Source organism: Bos taurus, chromosome 15 (assembly GCF_002263795.3).
Source record: "Bos taurus isolate L1 Dominette 01449 registration number 42190680 breed Hereford chromosome 15, ARS-UCD2.0, whole genome shotgun sequence".
Classification (NCBI taxonomy): Eukaryota; Metazoa; Chordata; class Mammalia; order Artiodactyla; family Bovidae; genus Bos; species Bos taurus.
Window position 1 is genome coordinate 30,919,181 of NC_037342.1, and position 23,099 is coordinate 30,942,279.

The 23,099-nt window shown below is 38.9% G+C and overlaps 1 protein-coding gene across 1 annotated transcript in view; it reads left to right on the forward strand.

Annotated features, from left to right (window-relative positions):
- The first annotated feature begins 2,870 nt into the window (after positions 1-2,870).
- The window catches only part of ARHGEF12 (Rho guanine nucleotide exchange factor 12), a 168,244-nt gene continuing 148,015 nt past the window's right edge, over positions 2,871-23,099 (forward strand). Inside the window, exon 1 of the mRNA NM_001123033.2 lies at positions 2,871-3,745. Within this exon, the coding sequence (NP_001116505.2) occupies positions 3,714-3,745 (32 nt within the window). The 5' untranslated portion in view covers positions 2,871-3,713. The remainder of the gene's footprint in view (positions 3,746-23,099) is intronic.

A 23,099-nucleotide genomic window follows, 5' to 3' on the forward strand; every position in this document is an offset into this window, starting at 1 on the left:
ATGATTGACTGGTTTGATCTCCTTGCAGTCCAAGGGACTCTCAAGAATCTTCTCCAACACCACACTTCAAAAGCATCAAATCTTTGGTGCTCAGCCTTCTTTATGTTCTGTCTATTTGAGTAGTTGCCTTGAAAATGATGATGTCCAGTTGGGTCCATGAAGACAGGGCCTTCTGCTTTCTTCAGACTCTGCTTCCAAAGACTGGAACAGTGTTAGACACACAGTAGGTGCTCATTGTGTGCTCAGTAATGTCCAACTCTTTGCAGCCCCAGGGATTGTAGGCCACCAGGCTCCTCTGTCCACTGGATTACCTAGGTAAGAATACTGGAGTGGAGTGCCATTTCCTCCTCTAGGGGGACCTTCCCAACCCAGGGATCAAACCCAAGTTTCTTACATCTGCACTGGCAGGTGGTTCTTTACCACTAGAGCCACTTGGGAAGCCAGGTGCTCAGTAAGCAGCTTGAAAGAATGGATGAGGGCCTGGATAACCCCCCATTGGAAAACCTCAAAGAGCATGCACAGTGGATAGGTGTCATCGATGTCATTTTTCTAGGTAAAGGACTAATGTCCCTGTGGAGTGTGTTCTGCCTAAATTGGTGTGACTATTGTGAAGGTAGTCTATACACAGACTCTAGAACAGTCTAAAGCTACCAACAGTTGTAAAGAGGCTTTCGGGGACTTTTTTTTTTTTTTTCTTTTTTTTACCATGAGAGTTTTGTGTGTGAATATAGAGATTTTCATTATTAAAAAAAAAATAGCCCTGGAGTGAATAATCACTGGCTTAATTAAATCCTTTGCTTACCATCTTCCGAAGCTTTCCCACAGCAAATGGCCTCTTTGCTCACAGCTAGAACTTTGGGTCTGTTTAAGTTTGGAAAGATCGTGAAAGCAGCCTGCCAAGAGGTTTTGTATGCAAGGAAGAGAAGGTGAATTAGGAAACTTTCCCAGTTTGTTTTATTCCTGAAGCTCGTGGAGTGAGGCATTCTTGAAGGGAAGAAGGAAACTCATTTTTAAAATGCATGATTTGATGAGTCATTGGGTCCAATTATTTTGATACCCAAGCTGTGAAATTGTTGGAATACGGCAAAAAAAAGATATTTAGCACGTCTAAAAGTTTGCGGATAAGGTTTGAATTTTGGTCGTTGTATACAGACTGATGAAGCTCTTTCCAGTTATCTATGGAAAATGCGCAGTTTAATGAGTTTACAGGACAGAATTATCATGCTAGGGTACACCAGCAGGTGGCAATGTGTCCTGGTCTGATCATTAGGAAAGTGGCTTGGAACCCTATTCTGCTTCTATTCTTTCCCAAAATAAACATTACAAAATTAGTTGGCTGTGCCCTGGACTTAAAAAAAAAAAAAAATCGAGCAATAAAGAGTCATCTTTGGCCTCTGTTTATCTTTATCTTTTTTTTTTTTTTTTTTAAACCGAGTTCTAACGTCAGCCTTAGCTCATGCATCTATTCAGGGATAATGATCCTTTCACGCACTGTTGCGGACTGACTTTTAGAAACAGCATTGTTAAGAGGTAATTGTTTCCTTTCTCCACATCCACTGTTTATTAGATTTGCTTTGCCACTTGATTTCCACAAAAATGTTAAAGACCCTTACCCACCAATACAGGTTTGAACCTCAAAGTCTGATAATGGTTGCATGAAGAGACAGCCACTTCAGATGTTTGCAGGCGGGATGGAAGAAATATATTGTACATGGAACTTGAATAGCTACAATCCTGAGTTACGCAACCATAAAACTGGATGGGTGTCTAAACCTACTACCTAGTAGGAAAAAAACATATATATATATATATATATATTTGGGAACTCTTCAAAGAGAACTGTAATGTAACAGGATAAATAAACTGCCCTCCCCCCCGCCCCCCCGCCCCCCGCTCCCATTTCTTTCCACAGCAAGCTTGTTAAGCCGCTGTGGAAAGCACCATGCTTGCTCAATTTGGCAAATAATACATTTCATTTTGCCAAGGCAGAAGCAGCCTAAAAGCAACCTTATACGAAGAAATCCTGGCTCCAATTCCCAAACTGTCTCCCCATTCCTATACACTTCCATCCTCCAACTCTCCGCCGGCAGCCAAGACTTTTTTGCGCGGCAGCCCCTGCCCTGGGCCGAGGCCAGCAGGTGCCCCAGGTGAGCGGCCAAGGCCAAAACCTCTCTCTGCTGGGGTCTGATTCACCAGAGAGCAGCGGGGTCCGGGCAGCCGGACCTGAGTTTGCTTCCATTCGCCAAAAACAGTCTGTGCGTGTTATCAGAAAAGAACAAGTATGCTCCCTTAAGGAATACAAGTTTCTAGGACAAGGGGGTGAGTAATTTCCAAAGAGCCTCTTCTCTCATCCTCAACAACTCGGGACTGGGGGCGTGCTCTCTGGGAGAAAGCCGAGTTAGGGCAAGCTAGACCCCAAAGTAGCAACCTCCGGCATTCGTGGGCTCCCTGAGACAACCTTAGGTTGGCGCGTGGGACTCTCAGGGTCGCACGGTGCCCACCTCCTTCTGCCCTGCAGAACTACTTTTTCGCTCTCCCCCAACAAGAGTCCGGCGGAGGCGTCCGCGCGGGGGCGGCGCGCACCCGCGGTCGGTGAGAGGAGGCGGCGCGCGGGGTGGCGAGCGCGGGGGGCTGGGGCCGCCCCGCGCGCCGCGGAGGGATCCCGGGTGAGGCGGCTTCCCGAAGTCAGAGGGGAGGAGGCCAAAAAAAGTCGGCGGGGGAGGGGAAGGGCGAGCGCTCGCGCTGGATGCGGCAGGGGCCGGGAAGGCAGAACCGGAACCGGAACCCGCGCGCGCGCCTGCGGTTGTCGCGCGGCCCCCTCCACCGCCGGCGGCCTCCTCCGCCCGCCGCGCGCGCTCCCGCGAGAGCCCCAGGACCCGGCTAGCCGGCCCTGCGTTCCCAGTCGCCGCGGTCGCCGCCGGCCTCCCGGGCCGGTGCTTCCAGGCCGGGTCGGACGGGAACCTCCCGCCCCTCGCGGGAACCGCCGCCTACCGGCGCGTCGGGGAGGAGCCACCACCGCCGCCGCCGCCTTCGCCGACCGCGGAAGAGCCCGGGCCTCCGAGGGATGGGGAGCAGCCCGTGGGGCTGAGAGACCAGGTTCCTGTCACCTCCGGCTGCGGGACCTCCTCTCCCGGCGCTCGTGCTCGTCCTGGCGTCCGGAGCCTAGTGGGGGGGCGGCGAGGACGACGAGAGGTGTCCCCCGGCCCGGGGCCATGGAGCCGCGCGCGGCTGACGCGGGGCGGCCCGAGACGCGGCCGAGACCGCGGCCACGAGCGGCCGGCAGCCCCAGATAGAAAGCAGAAGCCAGCGGGCCCCGGCTCGGTGGCGGGGATTTACAGGCCCCCGAGACCCCGACGAGGAGCCCATCCTGCCCCGGACGGACTCCTGAGGTCCGTTCCCCGCGCGGCTCGCCGGCTTCCCTCCGTGACGAAGTTTTCTCCGGCGCTTTCCCAAGGATCGCTCCCTAGCTTTAGAACTCGCCTTCTGGCGGACTTGCTCGGTTTGTTTTGGGAGATAACGTGCTTCGCTCCCACCCACATCCCCTTTCCTTGACCCCTGCCAGTCGGACGTTCTAGATGACTGAATGGAGTTTTGAGTTGGACTCTGGTGTCCCCTACGGAGTCGGGCCTGATCCCGGAGCGCTGGGGGTGGGGTGGAGGTGTTACTGTAAAATGCAAGTTGGATAAAAGGAGGACCTCTCGCCAAGGGCCCCAATGAGTGGCACACAGTCTACTATCACCGACAGGTTGGTATGAAGCTCCCCCCTGCGCTTAGCCTCCCTGGATGGGGCCCGACCTAGCAGGAGAGTCAGGATTGCCTTTGCCCAGTGAAGTTGACAGGCATCCGACGGAGGGTTGTTTCCGAGCTCTGCAGTTAGTCTGGGGTTGCTGCCAAGTTACCCGGTTGATTGAATTTGGAAATGTATTTTTTTTTTTTTTTCCTGGAGAGAAACTTTAACAGAGTGTCGGAGGAGGGGTAGGTAAAGCCACGATTGTGTTTTTCTGTCCGTAGTGGGCATTAGGATTCGGTACTGATCTTGGAAGCAGAGGAAGGTCATTTTGGGTGAAGGTCAGCGCCGGAGGTCGGCTGGGGTATTGGTCCCTCATAAGTTAACTCCTGGCCTGTAGTTCCTTAGACCCTGTTCTGTTTGTGAACTTCATTCTGAGACTACCGCATGATGATTTATGAAATTGATATCCTTGAAACATTGACTTGCACGGTGTTTATTGTCTAATAGTTTTCCAGAATGTTGGAATTACCAGTAAGTCCCAGTCTTCTGGTGGGGACAATATCAAGGAACTAAAAAAAAGAAAGGGCGGGGGAACATCATGGGGCTTGATTTTAATTATTACACTTTTAGGATTTCATTTTCCAGAAACGTTTGCATTTAAGGGGTGTAGGCCTAAGCGAATTATGTAGTAGAAGCTGGCAGGTGGATTTGTTGAGTTGGGTCAGTCTTTTACAGTACTTACCTATGTTGCTTGGTGAATTGAGGTAGACCATTTGTGGTTTAAGTGAGTTTCCTTACTCTTTAGAGTTATTCTTTGCAATATTTAAGTGATAAAAGCATATTCTTTACTGCATGATATTTTTTAGTGTAACTATGACATTGTATTCAAGTCCTAAGTTTCAATTGTTTTTTTTTTTTTTGTCAGCCTTCAAACCATTACATCATTAAAAAGAAAAAAAAAAAAGATCAAATAACTGAAGTTAGGGAGCAAAGAAAACATTTTGAGAAGTGCTTCTGCAAAAAGTAGTTGAATTCCCTAATAAGAGAGTTTCACCCAATTGTAAGACTCATTTGTTGATTTTAAAAGGGCCAAATTCCATTATCTTACCCTAACAGCTACTCCAGAAACAGAATTTCCTGTTCCTGTTGATGCTTCCCAGTATCACGTGAATGTTCACCTAAAAGATTCTATTAAATATTTAAACTATTTATTCTTTGTTTGTGTATTTTTTTTAATGCATTTAATTTTCAACTTCTCCGAGAGTACACTTAACATTATTAACAATGCTTATTTTGATTTTTTCTGGTTATTCCCATTCCTTTTCCTTTCACGATGTTTTGCCTCTGAGAAGCCACTTTCATGGGTAATTGTTTTGCTGGTTCTCTTAATTCTTGCCTTCTCTGTTGACCCTGGAGACAAGTCTTATTAGGAACTAATATGTTGGTAGTTTTCATTGCAATAGTAAGGGTGTTTAATTCCGTAGAAACAGAACCTTGGGTCACCAGCTCATTCCACGTGAAAATCACCTAAAGGCCCCCAAGTAATGATCTTTCCTTCTTCTTTGCTTCTCAGAGATTTTCTTCCTATTTCCATTATGTTGGAAGGAAAACTTTGGGATTTGTGTTGCTTTTTGTAACTTAGATGAGATACAGATGTACAATAAGCATGCAGTTAATGCCTGTTTTTTTGCCAGGCACTGTGCTGGGCACAAAGGATTAAAAGATGAATATTCTAAGATGAATCTGCAAATTGGTTTGGGTTTAATATCTACTTGAATTAGTTTGGGTACTGCCTAATTTCACATACTTTTTAAAAGACAAAAGACTTTAAAAGCCACTTAATTTAATGTGCCTTGGTGAGACAATTATGGATTCATATTTCTTAGGAATTTACTCCTAGTTTCTTTTTTTCCACCACAAGATTTATTCTTATGTGACCATTACTTTTTCTTTGAACATATCTTGCCCCATAAATCTCAAGCATCCATTGACTGTTAGAGTTGTCTCTGATTTGAATATATGTTGGGGTGAAATCTAGAAGTACTGGTTTAGTGTTATTTCTGTGCCAGGCTGCCTTAATAAAGTTACGAGTATAGAATAGTTCCCATCTTCTTCTCAGCCTACCTACCTCAGCCTCTTCTCATGGTCTAACTCCAGTGCACTCTAGATACATTTTGCTGATTCTAGAGCTATTGGCAAATTAACAGTGTCTTTTTAAAGATCCTTTCAAGTTTGAAGTACTGTATGTGGTATGGCTTTGTTTTGTAGAGTGTGCAGACCCACCAGGCCAGCTGTGTGAGTTAGAGTTCTTTCATTGTGATGCTTCTGACTACAGAGTCTGTCTGTCCTCAGTTGAAATCAGACTAGCTGGTTTTGGGCGTTGTTCTGTTTTGCAGTTTGTGGCAGGCGACACATGGCTGAACAAGATAAGAAGGGTTTTATTCTTGTGTTAGGGACGTGCTGGGGCTGGGATGGAATTCAGCTATGTTTGGGCTCTGAATGGTCACTTTGGAGACTCAGAATTCTGTTATATCCTGTTATTATTTTGCAGTTAAATTAACACATTCATTTACTCCCCATTTCCCCTTTTCATTCTCTATTCCTCAGGCACTCCAGCCCCCTTTTTAAAAGTGTAATTATCAACTTAAAACTCAATCTATATGTTCATGGTAGCTGTTGTTTTTATGTAGTATATTTGAATTGTTAAAAAAAAATCTAAACAGCTTATGAATGCCATCCACTGTCTTGCTTTGTAATTTCTATGAAACCTGAAGATTATATTTTTCAGCTTTTAGAACCAGCACTTGAAAAGTGATAGAAATATCTGATTGCTGTTCTCCAGTTTGCATTGATTGCTGTCCTTAGTCCCCAAATAATCCTAATTGTTTCTAATCCTCCTGGATGCTTGTCCTCACCCTAAGAGTTTAGGGGTCCTGTGGTAGTTGGAATTTCTTTTGAGAGATAAGAGAATGTTTTTTCAGTGGACTGAGTAAATTGTTTCAGGCTGTATTCTAGAACAGTGAATTTTCAGGGACAATACAGGTACGATTTTGCTATAAAGGTCTTTGTTGAAAAGAACCTATGTCCTCTCTAGGACTTGTAGATTTTGTTGGTTTTGATTTATAGATAAAAGGTTTTTAATATATTGGCTTTTTTTTTTTTAGCACTGTAAGTTTATCTTTAAGCTGTTTAACTGAAGCAAGTCTTTTTGTTCTTTTTTTTTTTTTTTTAAAGAAGCACCTTTTTAAAGTGAGACTGGAAACCAGAGGCTTTATATGCATTTGCCCAGTAATTAACGTTTTCATTCATAATACTTTTTCTGCCAACAGTGCCATATAATAATGCTTTTGATTAAAATACAAAACAAAAATTCTGTATGTGCACTGTTTTCAAGGCTGCCTGAGTCATCTGCAAGGTGAAATTATTTGTAGCATTCATTTGTAAAATCAGTCATTAGATAAATACTGAATTGAAAGTAGGGCCAGGATCACAGAGCTAGCTTTGTATTCACTCTAATGTTCTTTTCTTCTAGTTTTTCAGTTTTAAATTCTGATTCAGACAGGTATGCAGTAGTACATTCACTTGTACAGTTTTACATGAGTCAACATGTACAGTCCAAGTAAATTTTTTTAAAAGTACAGAGCTATAGTCTTCTAGATTAACGGCACATTTATAAGATGTTCACGTGTATTTAGTGAGATGATGAGAGAAGCTTTATTTGAATCATAATAAAAATATGTTAACTTGGTAATACCACTTAACACACTGGTGGTTTCATGAATTGAGTATGAATTGCCTGCCTACTGATACGGGTTGTAAAAGCAGCAGGATATTTTAACCATTTTCCAGCGGTAATTGGAGAAGTGCTTTTACATCATGGTTGTCTAACAAAGTTACCAGAAATGCTACTTATCATTTAATTGCTTATCTCCTAGGGATTGACCATGCCACATTTTCAGAAACAGGGAGCATAATTAACTTCATTAAGTTTCATCCATTAAAACATGGTGTTGATGATGTTTTAAAACTTCATTGGAAGGCACGGTCCTTTTCCTTTCAGTAGTTAAGAATCTTCAAAATAATGGCATTTGGACTGAAAATTTAAAATCAGCAAAATTATAAATGTTGTTTCCTTTTGAAGAAAATACCCTGATATATGTAATGATATCCTATGGCAGTGTGGCTCTAACATTTACAGTGTCTTCAATTCAATGTGAGGCAGATCATCATTTACACTTAGAGCAACTCATAGCATTTAAGTTAAGATTATAAAACTGGAAAGGATAGATTCAAGATATGACCTAGATTTTCTGGCTTTCAAGTCCTCCAGATGTCACTCTAAATTATTGTCTTTCCGTGTGTATTTTTTCTGTCCTGCTTCCCTTGTAACTTTCCAAGCTAAGTCAGGGTTGGATTTTTCTCTTACCGGATGCTTTCTAGTACCTTATCCATTCTAATTTTAAGTATCTCTAGAGGATAAAGCTATCGTCACTTCCTCAGGAGACTGAACAACAATCTGATAGATCTTATAGTCAGGAAGTCTTTCTTGATCTTTAGCACAGACTTTTCTTTTAAGTTGTCCTGTTACTTGTATACACTTGCTGTACTAGGCTAAATAATGATCTCCTCCCATTTTATGTTTATGTGACTGTAAATGGTTTAGACAGTTGTCCACCACCCTTTCCTTCCCCCCACCCTTATTCTTTGCTGAGCCAAGTTGTATATTCTGTTGATTTGTGTCTAAAAGTCAGTCTGTTCCTCTTAATATTTTATTAGCTTTTCCTCAGTTGCTCATCTAGTGCAAAATGGTTTTTTTCTTTCAGTGCTGTTCTACTACAAAATGATACTCTATATTTTATCTTTATTCATATTCTAGAACAAGTTCCAGTTTGGTTTTACCATAATACAGGGGTCTTCTGTTTTCTCCAGGCATAGCCCAAAATTATAAGTAAAGAAATTCTCAAGACCGTTTTGACTCAGTTTTATTTTAGATAGTTTTTTTAGAATGGATATGGGAGATGTCACCATCAAAAAAACAAGCAGATATATACAAACAGCATAATTAGCAAATCAGCTAATTAAGCCATTGCTCATGTTATAAAAGCCTTGTTTACAAAGTGATTCTTTCTGATATCGTGCCCTAATGTAAGTTACAAGTATTATCAATTATGTGACAAAAATGTAGCAAACAAATGATAAACCATCCCTGGTTGAAAATTAATCAGAAATGAGGGTGAACCATCTCTGAATTTAATAAAGAGATGTGGTTGTAGCTTTAAGATATCACTGTATGATGAGATATATCTGTAAGTTGTTATTCTTTTTTCTTCGTTTTTTTTTACAGTGGTTTTTCAGTCTAATCTTAAAATTGTGTGTCATTTTTCCATTTTGGTTTTTTTGTGTGTGTGCTTGTGTTGTTTAACTTTGTTTTTTCCTGTTATTTCCACTTATTAGTGAAAAGAAATAGATTTGCAATGATAAGCAGGTTTTTCCAATAAGACATACTGTTATTAATATTGAAATAATGTTTTACTTTCTTACCAGTGTATTTACAAGAATTGTTACTAATGATAAGTAACAGAAGGAAAACATGGATATTTAATTATTATATATATATATACACGTACATATATATATATATAAGATAGAGCTCTTGAATGTTGTATTAGTAGACCTTTATTGTTGATACTTAAAGTTATTTTAAATAGATATCTTTATTCTTCCATGTTTTGCTAGTGATTTTGTTACCTCAAATGTCAGAATTTTGGAAACAGATGAGATTTAGGGTATTTTACTTTCTCTACTTAGAATATCTAGAGTACCAAGATAGCCACAAAAGAAAGAAATTTGTAAGAGTTTCTAACATCAAGAGAAACCTATGAAGCTAGTACCTAGAATAATTCTCAGCTTTTTTATTTTGCAGAGATAATATGTGATGGTGTCACAGGTCAGAGACTGCCTACAGTTTATAAACATACGTTACTGACTTTCAGTAAAAGGAGAAGTATACTGTTTTCCTTACTAAATTAACATGTACCAATGCAGCTGACAGCTTAGATTCATAGCAAAACAGGATCTCTTACTAATTCAAATGCTGAATCCTGGCTTTTTCGGTCATAGACACATGATAGACCTGGGTGGCTTCCCAGTGTTGAGAGATAAGCAAATCTGAAGGCCAGTAAAAAATTAGGTTTCCTGTCATGGGACTGTGAGAGACAATTCATGAAGAAATTGGGAATATATAAGAAAACCTGATTTAGTTAATGTTTAATCTTATCCACTTGTCACACTGTTTTTTTCTTCTGATGCCTATTATAGGCATTTAAAGACAACTGTTCGAGACTACAGTTTTGGTTAAATATTACATTTAAATGCTGATGTTAGGTTCATACACTCGAGCTTAAGGAGGACTTCATGTCTTCTGTGGATTCAGAAAAATCTAGATATTTGTGGTGTTGAAAAAATCAGCATCTGAATAAATTATATGTGAAATTGATTATGTAATGTAGAAGGTGACTATATCTCATCCAGAAGAGTAACAAGTCCCCCAAATACACTTATACACTGAAATATATATATAAGATACCTTGTGAAGGTGCTTGGACATAGCCTTCCATAGGTTTTAGATGGGTTATCTGCCTGTGTTCCGACACAGGCTGATACATTGTGGTTGCCCTGTACAGTCTTTGTGGTTTACTCAGAGGAAGTGGTTCTTGTGGGTGAAGGTCGGATCTTTTTAGAGATTGTTGGTGGCATATGCACTGTCAGCTTATTTCCTGTCTTATTGGCTGTTTTGGCAATACCTCCTCAGGGCAAGTACTGCTGAAGGGATATTTAAATGTTTTGTAGTGGCAGAATAGATGGTTATAATGTTGTATAATACCTACCTCCCAAGGCGATATGAGGGTTAAATTAACGTTTGTAAAGTGCTTTGAGATCCTAAGATGAAAAGAGCAGACATGTCCCTAATCGTATTTGCAGATATTGCTCAAGTTTAAGTAAAAATTTATTCACGTAGTGAAATGTTACTTTATTGGCCTTGAGACTTCTGTTACCATTCAAGTGTTGTTTAATCACCTCAAGAGTTGTGGTTGGAATGTTTTTCTTCTAATGCTTAAAAATATAGTTACCCTGTATGGGTTAACTTAGAGGAGTAGATACCTGGTCTATAGTTAAGGCTTGTCTATGGTTAAGGCTTATTCACCAAGTTTAACGCCTAGAGTGTGCTTCTTCACCAGTTTAATTGGCATACTGAAATAAGTGATTGAGAGAATTTCCTTTGAGATCCATAGGTGCACTACCCATGTACAAAACCCTATGTTTGCTTTACTGAAATCTTAAGATGAGCAAACTGATAGAATTGCATGTACTTACACTCCTCATTGTTTTAAATTTTGTTTTCACATATTGCCTTTGCCACTTTGAAGAATTAACAATGAATATCTTTATTGGAAAAGGCTTTCTTTAAAGCTAAATTGCAACCAGTTTTCAGATTCCTTAAGGATAGGAGGGTAGTTCTTACTCATTTTTAATTAGTTACTATCTGCTTCATTATATTTTTATTCTCTTTTAATACTAAAAAGCATAAGGAAGAAAAAATAGCCCAAATTATCCAGTTATCCAAATGATGTTGTTAAACACACTCATGAAAATTCAAATGATAGATAATATGATATAATAATATATAAAGTCTCCCTCTGATCGTAACTGTATCCCTGCACACCCTCTGGTTCTCAGACTGTCTCCTCAGAGGTAACTACAGTTAAGTTTTTTTGTGTGTATCTACCTTCCTTTACAGTCTCATAAATATACCACTCATCATTTTAATATTCTTGGTACCTGACTTGTAGTAAATGTATCTATCAGCTTTTGCTGGGTTGTATTGCCATCAGTTCAGTTCAGTCGCTCAGTCGTGTCCGACTCTTTGTGACCCCATGGATTGCAGCACGCCAGCCCTCCCTGTCCATCACCAACTCCCGGAGTTCACTCAGACTCGTGTCCATCGAGTTGGTGATGCCGTCCAGCCATCTCATCCTCTATCGTCCTCTTCTCGCATAGCAACACCAACAAATATCTGTGGCTTACAACACTAGTTAATTTCTTGCTTACACTGCATCTTGTCAGCTCTGGATTGATTGCAGCATTTTTGGAACCCTGTCTGAAGGAGCATCCCCCCAGCAGCCCCTGGAATATGCCATTTCTGTGGCAGAGGGAAAGAACAGGAAAACGGATGGCAACATACAGTGACTTCAAAAACTTCTGCTCCGTCGAGGTGTATATCACATCACTCACATGTCATTGGTCAAAGCAGTAATATGGTCATGCTCATTGTCATTGGGCCAGAGATGTGTAGTACTCCCACAGGTGGCATCACACGCCAGGTGATGATAGGTAGATCTGTATAATCCTAAGGAAAGAAAGGGCAAAGCAGTAAGACAGTCTGTTATCGGAGGTGATCGATGAATTCTTGTTAAATGGGTTGTTTTGAATCTGTGAAAGTTTTTATTTTTATGGACTGTTGCAAGCATATACACAAGTACAGAGAATAATATAATAAACTTCCGTGTTCCCATTGTTTGCGTCAAAAACTTTCTGTGCATGGACAGTCTTGGTTCATCTATTTCCTTTTCCCGCTTCTCCACTGGATTATTTTGAAGTAGGCTGGATATCATAATTTCAACCATAAATATTTCACTGAGTATCTCTGAAAGATAAAATCTGAAGGTGTAACTTCTTTTAGTAAATTCTTACTGTCTGTTAGTAGTTGGAGATAATGATGCTATGGACTGACAGGTGTCAAGTAGGAGAGGATGTTCATGGAGTTGTATCTAGAATTTGACAGCCAGAAAGTTGTTTTGATTTAGTTTTGAGTATTTCTGGAGGAGGCTTACAGCAGAATGTCATCTGTTTTTCCAGTACCTCCTTTCCTCCTGAGTGTGTGTGTGTGTGTGTGTGTGTGTGTGTGTAAGTGTGAAGCAGGTAATTAACCTCTGGAAAAAAATAACATTGCAACAGATTTGATTTGCAGGAGGTTTCATTTCACACTGAGCCTCTGTTGGAATGACGCCAATTGAAAGGAATCCCAGCCCTTAATGGCTGTAAGTCTTCTGGGAGTTCCCAGTTGCTGATGTTATATACTCTGGAGAAGAATATCAGAATCATTTCTAAAAATTCTGTATTCAGCTATGCTGTTTGCTGTGCAGAGAAAGGTTCTGTCAGATCTCTAAGGAAATAGTCCTAAAACAATATAAAAATAAGAAAGTGAATCTGTCTAATTTTAGTTTAGAAATAATTTAACTCACTCTCACCTGCTCAGGTTAGTTCATCTGAGGACCTTTTTAAAGCCTACATTTTGACTCATAACTTCATAGATTTTACTAGCATATAGTGTGAGACAGTAAGTTTACTTATCATTTCTATGGTTATGGGAGTAATAGACATTATATTATAGATAGAGAATAGTCAGTTTCACAGAACATACTTGGGAGAGGGGTATTATGTAACAGTGGGAAGCAAGCTAAACAGATATAATCCCTTCAGTTTGTAGGTTGGCTGGCGACAATGAGTTGATCAAAGAGGATTTATACAGGCTAGTGAATAAATTATTGTATATAACATGATGAAAATAGTTTATTTTAGGATAGTACTATCTATGTTTTCTTATCTGATGTTTTTCACTGTTCATTGAAACTTAGTTAAAATGGTCTTTCTAGGTGTCCAAGTAGTTTTAGTTTTCTTTAATTAAGTTATATTGTTAATCTCATTTCAGAATACATGTAGTGACTGAAGCAGAAACTTGGTTATCATCGACTTGTACATAAAAATTTTATTTAATTTTGAATTTTTCTTGGCATTGGATTGATTCTGGCTTTGGTTGCTTGGGGCACTACAGTCTGTTTTTAATAAATAAGCAGTTTTTTCCCCCATGGAGAATTAACTCTTTGACCTGCCTTTTGTTCATGTTGTATTTCTATTGTATCATGTTAGAAAAACATTCACTTTTAAAGATAATAATTTGTTGGTCCCTTTGTCAGAATAAGGTACTTCCACTTGGGTTGCATTTGTCTTTTGTGCAATTTGGGGAAAGGTTTGTGGTTTCTTGTTACTTAAGTATTTGTTTCTTGTGTATTTATCCAGAAGCCTACATGGTCAGAATTCTTGAAACAGTGTTTGAAGGTAAATTGGGTATATTAGTAAACAGATGTGAATAGTTAAAAAAAAAAGAGCGAGAGAGAAGGTTCTTACCATGCAGTTATTGCATAACAGGATACAAGATATAATTTGTTTCCAAAAAAGGAATTAAGTAAAATATGGATAAATATTAGTAATTATATTAATTTTGACTGCCCTGGCAGAATTTTTTTGAGACTATTCTCTTTTTAGAGATTAAAAGTAGCTTTTAAAGGAAAGATATTTTAGCTCTTAATTATATATTCTAATTTTGATTTTTTGCAGCCTTTGTAAGAAAGGAGTAGTAAAAGGGAACTAAATGAAGATAATGTAGAGAAAAGAGCCTGGGTTTTGGTGTCAAGACTTGTTCTGCTTACATGCTAGGATACTTTAGGGAAATGTACGTCTCTGAGGAACAGTTTAGTTTTCTCATGTATAAAAATTGGAGTAATATCACTTACCTTTAATGTTGGCATGAAGATTAAATGAAAATGTATTTAAGTACCTAAAGGAGGTCAGAAACTTAGAATGGAACTTATTATTGTTTAAACTTAAGAAATTGGGTTTTCCTACAACTTTGATCTACACATTTTAAATAATTCGGAATTCATATGTATCTGCTGCTTCTGCTGTAACAGTGTTTTTTTCCTTGCTGTGATAATATTCCCTTTCCATTAATTTCAAATTATAGGATGTTTTTAGAATTAAGGTGCATTTAGAGGTGAGGAATAGACCAAAGAGACAGTTATTTCAACTCAGACTGTGAAACAGTAGCATCTGTAGGTATAGAGTCAATAAGATTTTTTTTAGGATTGGCACTCAACTTTTAAATCTGCCTTTGATCACTTAGATTTGTCCAACTCTGTCCTGACAACATCAGTTCATTTGTTTCTTCATTTGTTCAATAAATATTGAATGCCAGCTCTGTGTAGGTCATTATGTTGTCAGTTATTTTGCATTCTTGTCTGCTGATTTGTATTTAAAGAATTAAGAAATTTACCTCTGATATTCATTGATTAGTGCTGAGGATTAAGATGAGAAGTCATGTGTACTTTAGGGGTGGTGCTAGTGGTAAAGAACCCCCCTGCCAATGCAGGAGATGTAAGAGATGCATGTTTGATCCCAAGATCAGGAAGATCACCTGGAGGAGGGCATAGCAACCTACTCCAGTATTGCCTGGAGAATCCCATGGACAGAGGAACCTGGCTGTTTACAGTTCATCTAATACAAGTTTTATGGGATTTGGTTTGTTGCGTGTGTGTGTTATAGGCACACAAGACAGTAAATGACTCAAAAAATTGTTATACTGAGTATGTAAGAGGAGGAAAAGGTAGCAAAAGAATGACTTTACTAGTGATTGGGCCTTTGTGAAACATAAATGATGTAAGCAAATTGAGTTTAAGTTTATTCTTAGCAAGAATCTATGTTTGGTTAAGTGGTAATGGAGATTATATTTTCTTTTTAAAGGTTTCTTCTTACAGTAGTAATCTCTTCTATATCATTTAGTTTACAGTTTCTACCACTTAAAGAAATATCATCCCTTTTATCCTAGCTGTAGATTCATATTCTGTGCCATAAAACATTGTTAATTTTTAGTCATTTCCTCTCTATAAATGATTTTTTTGTTATTGAAAATTCTGTGGCATGAATCCTTTTACTTAGCCTCCCTTTGTGCCATAACATTGGAAAAGAAAACTTGCCTAAGAGATAGTTCAGTGTGTTATTTTTTAACCTCTTTTAAGCTATGAATTGTTTTCCTGCATTTTCTTAGTAACCCTGGAGAATCAAGAACAGATAGGCAGATAGCTGGTTTAAAAAAGAAGCCCACAAACCAGATCCTTTATTGAATACTGTTTCTGTGTAGGGAAAGGATAGAGAATTCTAATTTGAGAGTTTTACTAGGTGGTGGATTCATTTTGATATTTGGCAAAACTAATACAATTATGTAAAGTTTAAAAAAAAAAAAAAAGCTTACAGAGAGGCTGCCTGCAAAAAAGCAATGCCCTTTGAAGCATTCGTATGGACATGGAGACTGTATAGCCCTTAGGGAGATCTACAGACATCCGCTCTGCCGAGTGCTGGGAAGCGGCTTTTTCCCATGCTTGCAGCATCCCTGTGGGGTAAAGTTCTGTTAATTTTGCATAAATATTTACCATATCTCATTTTAGCTAGCATTGCTTCCTTACACTGGTAGTAATAAGGAAATCTTTGCTTACCCAGCTTGAAAAGTTTGTTATAGATATGACTTGTCTGGAGAATGTTGTTATCTTTGAGGGCTGATGAAGTTAAAAGTCAGATTGGAAAAAATAATGGGGTAAATTACAAATTCACAATCCATAAATAATCTACTTATTATAGAAATATTTGCCCATGTTTACTGTCCTATATTTAAAAGTGAGAAGGTTATTATCATACAATCAGCATGATTCACTTCAGTTTTGTCCCATCTAACAAGTCAGATCATTGTCGCTTTCATATATCTTGTCAGTGTGATACTTGAGTAATTTAGTCTCATTTACTACACTTTAACAGTTATTTCCTCATTTAGTTGTAAAAGCTTCAATTTATTAAGTAGGTTCTTTGTAGGCATTGTATTTAATACATATAACAGCACTATAAGGCAGATGTTATTCCTGTTTTACAGATGAGAAAAATCTTAGATTCAGAGACATTTGTTGACTAGCCTGTTATTTCCCAGCTTATACATACTTGGGACCAGGTTTAAAATCCAGGTCTTCTGACTCCTGGTTCATTGTGTTTGCTACTGCACATAATTATGGGTAACTATTTTTTCTGTGAAGGTAGGGTCCAAACACAACTACAAAGTATGGAATTCAAATGAGAATGTTCAGTCAAAGAAGGTTATTTATTTAGTTTCTTTATCTTTTAACGTGGACTTCCCTGGTGCAGGGGTAAAGAATCTGCCTGCCAATGCAGGAGACACAGGAGACTTGGATTTGATTCCTGGGTTGGGAAGATCCTCTGGAGAAGGAAATGGGAACCCATTCCAGTATTCTTGCCTAGGGAATCCCATGGACAGAGGAGCCTGGTGGTCTACAGTCCATGGGGTCACAAAGAGTTGGCCACTACTTGAGCAACTAAACACTGCCATCTTTTAATGCAAATTACAGTAGCAATTTTAAAATTGTGTTCCAGGGAACATCCAGAACACTTCAACAAGAATGTAATTTTTTGTTTTGCATGATTTTCTTAGGAGCCCCACATTGTCTCAGGTACTCAAGGCAAAAGGTAGAATGTAAAATGAAATTAATGGAATTAATGTGTAATCCCCCCCAAATTTTATTATTTAAAAGAGGTCCAACTTATTAGTTTAAAAATGGTCTAATCTGTTTTATTTTTTAAGTCAAAAATAGTTCAGTATTTGCAGTTCCATGTGATTTATCCTAGGAACTATCCATATGACAACATCTTAGCTCTTGTCATTGCTCAGAAAGATCCTGCTTCCAAATTTTTGTGTTTTTCTACTTCTTACCTTCTACTTCTCAGTCTCCCCCATTCCTTTCTATATGCATTCTTTGCCTTCATTGTCATTACTGGGCTTTTGATCTCTCCCATCTGATCCCATCTAGAACTTCTGCTCTTCTTCAACCTTTTAGTTTCCTCAGCCTTTTTATTTATTTCTGGTTGAGTCCTTTTGCCATTCTCTGTCATTTTCCTACCACATAGTAGATACCTAAGAGGCTTCCTGGATTATTTAACGTATTTTCTTTATAGAGTAGCCTAGCAGAAGTGATTTCAAAGATGGTAGCTTTTATTTTAAGGCGATGGCACCCCACTCCAGTATTCTTGCCTGGAAAATCCTATGGACGGAGGAGCCTGGAAGGCTTCAGTCCATGGGGTTGCTAAGAGTCGGACACTGAGCGACTTCATTTTCACTTTTCACTTTCATGCATTGGAGAAGGCAGTGGCAACCCACTCCAGTGTTCTTGCCTGGAGAATCCCAGGGACGGGGGAGCCTGATGACCTGCCTTTTATGGGGTCACACAGAGTCGGACACGACTGAAGTGACTTAGCAGCAGCAGCAGCTTTTATTTTGATCTATCTCACCTTTCCTGTACTCACCCAGGAGTTGGTAACTCATTAGTCTCTCCATCCAAAATACACTTATTGATTAAAAATCATATAGTAGGAACTATAACATTTTATACATAATAGTTTACTTATTCTTTACTGTGAAGTATAATGGGTTTTATTATATAATCTTCATTTTGTAGGTGAAGAAACAGGAGCTCAGAAAATTTTAAATATCATACCTACTAAGTGGAAAAACTGGAATTTTAGTCTTAAGTTTGTCTAACTTCCCAGCCTACACTGTTAATACTATGCTGTCCTGTCAGATAGAATCAGCATTGAATCGGGTACTCGTTCTGCCCTTAGAAGCTTCTAGTCTAATACAAGGAGATAGACATGTCGGCAGTGAGACTCGAGAAAAATCAGTACTTTCTGGATAGATCAGAAACAGGAGATAAATGCTTCCATTGAATCCTTAAAGATGGGTTGTAATTATCAGGTGAGGAATAGAAGATTATTTCAGGTAGAAGCAGTGATTATGAACAAAGGGTAAAATAGCTCATCTTTTCTAAGAACTCCATGGGTGTAGTTCATTGTGATGAGCATGGAGGTTGACTATGGGCACAACATTTGGTAAAGTTGCAGTGATAGGAGGCGTCAAATTATTTTTATACCGTTCTGAGTTTGGCTTTTGTCCACTGGATTGTGGGAAGCCACTGAAGATCTTTAGTTGCACGAGTAATATGATCAGTAGTTATGGTATAGAAAGATCATTTGGGTGGCATTGTAAAGATTTGATTAGTCTTGAGAAGTTTTAGGGGCAGAGATAACCAATAAGGAGACATTTTTCAATAAAGAAGAATGAAGTACTAAATTTGTAACAATACATTTAAAAATGAAGAGACAAATAGAGTTATTAAGAAGATGTTAAATGTAAGAAAGGTAGGTGGTGAAAGTGAGGGCCTTTCTGGCTTGGGTTTTAGTGGATGTTGGGTATTCCATTCACCAAGATATGGAATATAAAAGGGAGAAGGCATGGGTTTTGTGTATGTGTGTGAGTGTTTGGTTGACTGATACGATGAAAGATGTAGAGAGAATCGAGGTAGTAAGGGACAGATTCAGTTTAAGGTTAGAGTCATCTAATGCTGCATAATAGATTATCCCAAAACAATAAATAAACTTGCACTCTAACATGGTAGTCACAAGGCACTTGTGGCCATTTAAATTAGTTAAAATTAGATAAAATTTATAATTTAGGTCTTAAGTCACACTAACCACTTTCAAGTATACAATAGCCATGTGTAGCCAATAGCTACTGTTGTGGACATTGGACAGAGACCATTGTAATCATTGCAAAAAGTTCCCTTGGAGAGTGCTGCTAAACGTTTGTTATCTCACAGTTTCCTATGATAAGGAACCTGGAAGCAACCTAGCTGGGTGGTTCTGGTTCAGGGTCTCTCAACGAGGTTGTAGTTGAGATGTCTATTATGGAAGCAAAGGCTTGCTTGACTCCTCTGAGGGCTTGATTGGAGCTGCTGGATGGACTTCCAAGGTGATTCACTCACATGCTGGCTAAGTGAATGCTGGTTGTTGGTAGGAGGCCTCAGTTGCTCACCAGGAAGACCTCTCATCGGAATGTTTGAGGCAGCTGACTTTATCTAAATCAAGTGATCATAGAGAACAAGATGGAAGCCATAATGAGTTTTATGAGCTAAGCTCAGAAGTCACAATCTGTCTTTTTTGAAATGTTCTCTCAGATCAGCTGAGAGATCAGCTCTATTCAGGGTGGGAGGGAACTCTACAGGGCGTGAATTCCAGGAGACAAAATTCACTGGGGTTTATTTTAGATGCTGCCCAGCACAGGTACCTGTGAAGCCTGCAGGTGCAGACATCGGATAGGCGACTAGATGTGAAGGCGTGAGGGCATAGCTACTGCTCTTGTGTTCGTAATGGTAGTTGAAGCACTCTGAGTAGGTGAGTTCAGTAAGAATGAGATTTCGCTAAAAGGATGGCCCAAATAGCATCTTGGGTCACGTGTCTGGGGTAGTCAAGAAGGGCTCTCAGAGGCTGTTGAGAATCAAACCTGCAGAGAATCAAAGGAATGGTTACGGAGGAGTAGGAGTACCAGGAGGGTATTTTATAAAGGAGCTTTCATGAAGGGATGAAAGTTGAAAGTAAAGTGTAATTAACATTGCTAAATGATACAAACTAGTCAAGTAATAGTCGTTCTTTCAAAAATTATTTATTGAATATTCTGGGAACCAGAGAAAGATACATAGATGAATAAGATAAAATCTCTATTGATGCAGTCTGAGGAGATATGGTTATGGAGAGTTTTTTGGAGGAAGATAAAACCTTAGTGTAGACCCTCTTTAAAAGGTAAGGAGTTGAGTTGGGGTTAGGTGTAGTGTGTGTGTGTGCATGTGGTATGGTCTAAAGGTGGCAGTGGTGATGATATGGGTAATAGAATAGACATTTTAGGCAGAAGGATGGCTTGTTATGTGCAGGATATTCCTAGAACATGCAGTTTGTAATGAGGAAAAGTGGTGAGAAAAGAGACTACAGGGATAATTAGAATGGTCTTGAGTTCGTGGAAAGGAACTTGCCTTTATCTTGTAGGCTGTTGCTTCCCATATTTAAAATTATGACTTACTACTACTACTACTACTAAGTCGCTTCAGTCGTGTCCCCATAGATAGCATAGGTATGCGTCCCCATAGATGGCAGCCCACCAGGCTCCACCATCCCTGGGATTCTCCAGGCAAGAACACTGGAGTGGGTTGCCATTTCCTTCTCCAGTGCATGAAAGTGAAAAGTGAAAGTGAAGTCGCTCACTCGTGTCTGACTCTTCGCAACCCCATGGACTGCAGCCTACCAGGCTCCTCTGTCCATGGGAGTTTCCAGGCAAGAGTACTGGAGTGGGGTGCCATTGACTTAGATAGTATCCAAATAATTTAATCCTTCATGTATCAGTTACTTAATCTTCTCTAACATTGCCTTTTAAATTGAAAATCCATTTCCAAAGGAAACTTTTCTTCATTATTGTAAATAGAAAATCAGTATTTTTGCCACATAGAAAAGATACAACAGTAGAAAAATTGCAAGCTATTATTAGATTTAAAAAAATAAAAAATGAAATACAGCAGTGAATCCTTTATTTTACAGAGATGTCTGCCTGAAAAATCAGTTCTTCAGTGAGAGACTGTTTTTAGTCAGCAAGAAAGGGAGACTTCTTTGGAAATCACCTGGTATAATTCAGATGAGATTTGGTTATTGGGACGTTTTCATTTTTAAGTTTTGATGTTGACAAGCACCAAGAATCCTAACTTGCAAGTGTTTGTGGTTAAAAAGATCAGAAAATAGTTAATGGTCAACTTTGTTTTACACTTAAATACTAATAAAAATTAGGCCCTTTATTCAAAGAAACTATCTAATCTTCAGAATCTGTTCTTCCAAATGTGTCAAGCTATTAGTTGATGTTGATGAAGTAGAAAAGGAGTTCTTCATCTACTCTTTGCTGCCATCCAATTTGGGAAAATTATTGTGAAAAATTATCAGATCTTTGATATTATTCAGAATACTTTCAGTGGTTTTTCAGAGGAAACCTTAAGTGGTCTTTTCAGAGAGGAACAAGAATGCAACTCACTTATGTATCTCATAGTTCTAGTTTTCACTTAATCTTGTTCACTTTATTTTACACATGGAATTCTTACATTGTCAGGGTAAATGTAAGTTGTTCACCTGAACAGATATGTTTATCAAGATGTGCCTATTTGTAAAACTTGTCTCATTCATGCATGTTATCTCAAAAACTGAAGATTTCTTCCAGAAATATTTGAAATTCTTCCTACAACTCAAATGGGTGTACAAAGACTTTTCCATTATTTCTGCCAAACTCTGTAGTGTAGTTCCAGTTTTGAGGTTAAGATAGGGAATACTTTTATAAGATTTTTAATGAATATTTTTGAGCTGAAATGGCCGACAAAAAGCATGAAAATAATAGTGTTAAAGATGCTACAAAAGTGCCAAGAAAGAGTAACATTCTTGATGTTACAATAAAAGTTGGAATGTCTCAAGGTGACTGATTACATTTAAGGAACTGTTGGAGGGAACGTGTGGTAAAGATGAGTGGTCATTTAGGAATTCACAAAGTCCTGTAATCAAGGGAAGCTAACATTATCCAATTTTGAATGATGCGACCAATATATTTAAGAAGAGAGGGTAGAAGCAGTAGTTGAAATCTCTTAGTTAACCTCAATTTAATGGACGTACTCCATTTCCCCCATGGAGCATGACTTCTACCCACAGTTGGATTAAATGATTACATCTACAGGCTACTCTGTAGTATGTCTGAATACTTCCAGGTGAACTTTGTAATCCCAACCTGTTGTACTAGGATTGGAATTAGATAGTTAAATATTATGAAAACCGATGAAATATGAGCGTAAAAGGAAAGTTATTTCTATGAAAACTGAGTTGTATGTACTTTGGAAATACAAGTAGAGACTTGTCACTAAGGAAATTTCTGTCAAATTAGAGATGAAAAACCACTATTAGCTATTTGGAGAGAAAAAGAGTCCAGGGATTATCCTTAGTTTCTTTGTCCACTGTAAAGAAACTGAAACAAGGAAATGAACAGAGCAGATCTATTATAGCATAATTTATAAAAGGATAATAAGGCAGCCCAACACATCCTTACTCAAAGAAAAAATCTTGAGCCTGCATTTAAAAATTGGCAAATAAATATACACCTAAATATTTTAAATTGACGTTTAAGGTGTATATGATTGGTTTTTTTAAACAGTTCTTTAACTGCTCTTTCCCATTAAATGACCAATCACTGGTACCAGTTAATTGAATAGGTCAGTTTTTTCTGACTAAAGGCATGTCATAACTTGAGATTTGAAGAGAAGGAGACATGAAATGCTTTTTTTTCAAGGCTTCCATAATGATCGTGTTGGTGGTGGTGGTTTAGTTACTAAGTTGTGTCTGATTCTTCAGACCCCGTGGACTGTAGCCCACCAGGCTCTTCTGTCATGAGACTTCCTGGGCAGGAATGTGAGTTGCCATTGCCTTCTCCAGTAATGATCATGTTACTGGTATACTAATTGTTAGTGTTTCTATTTCCAAGAGTGCTTTACTTGCATTTAAAAATTTAAAAAATTCA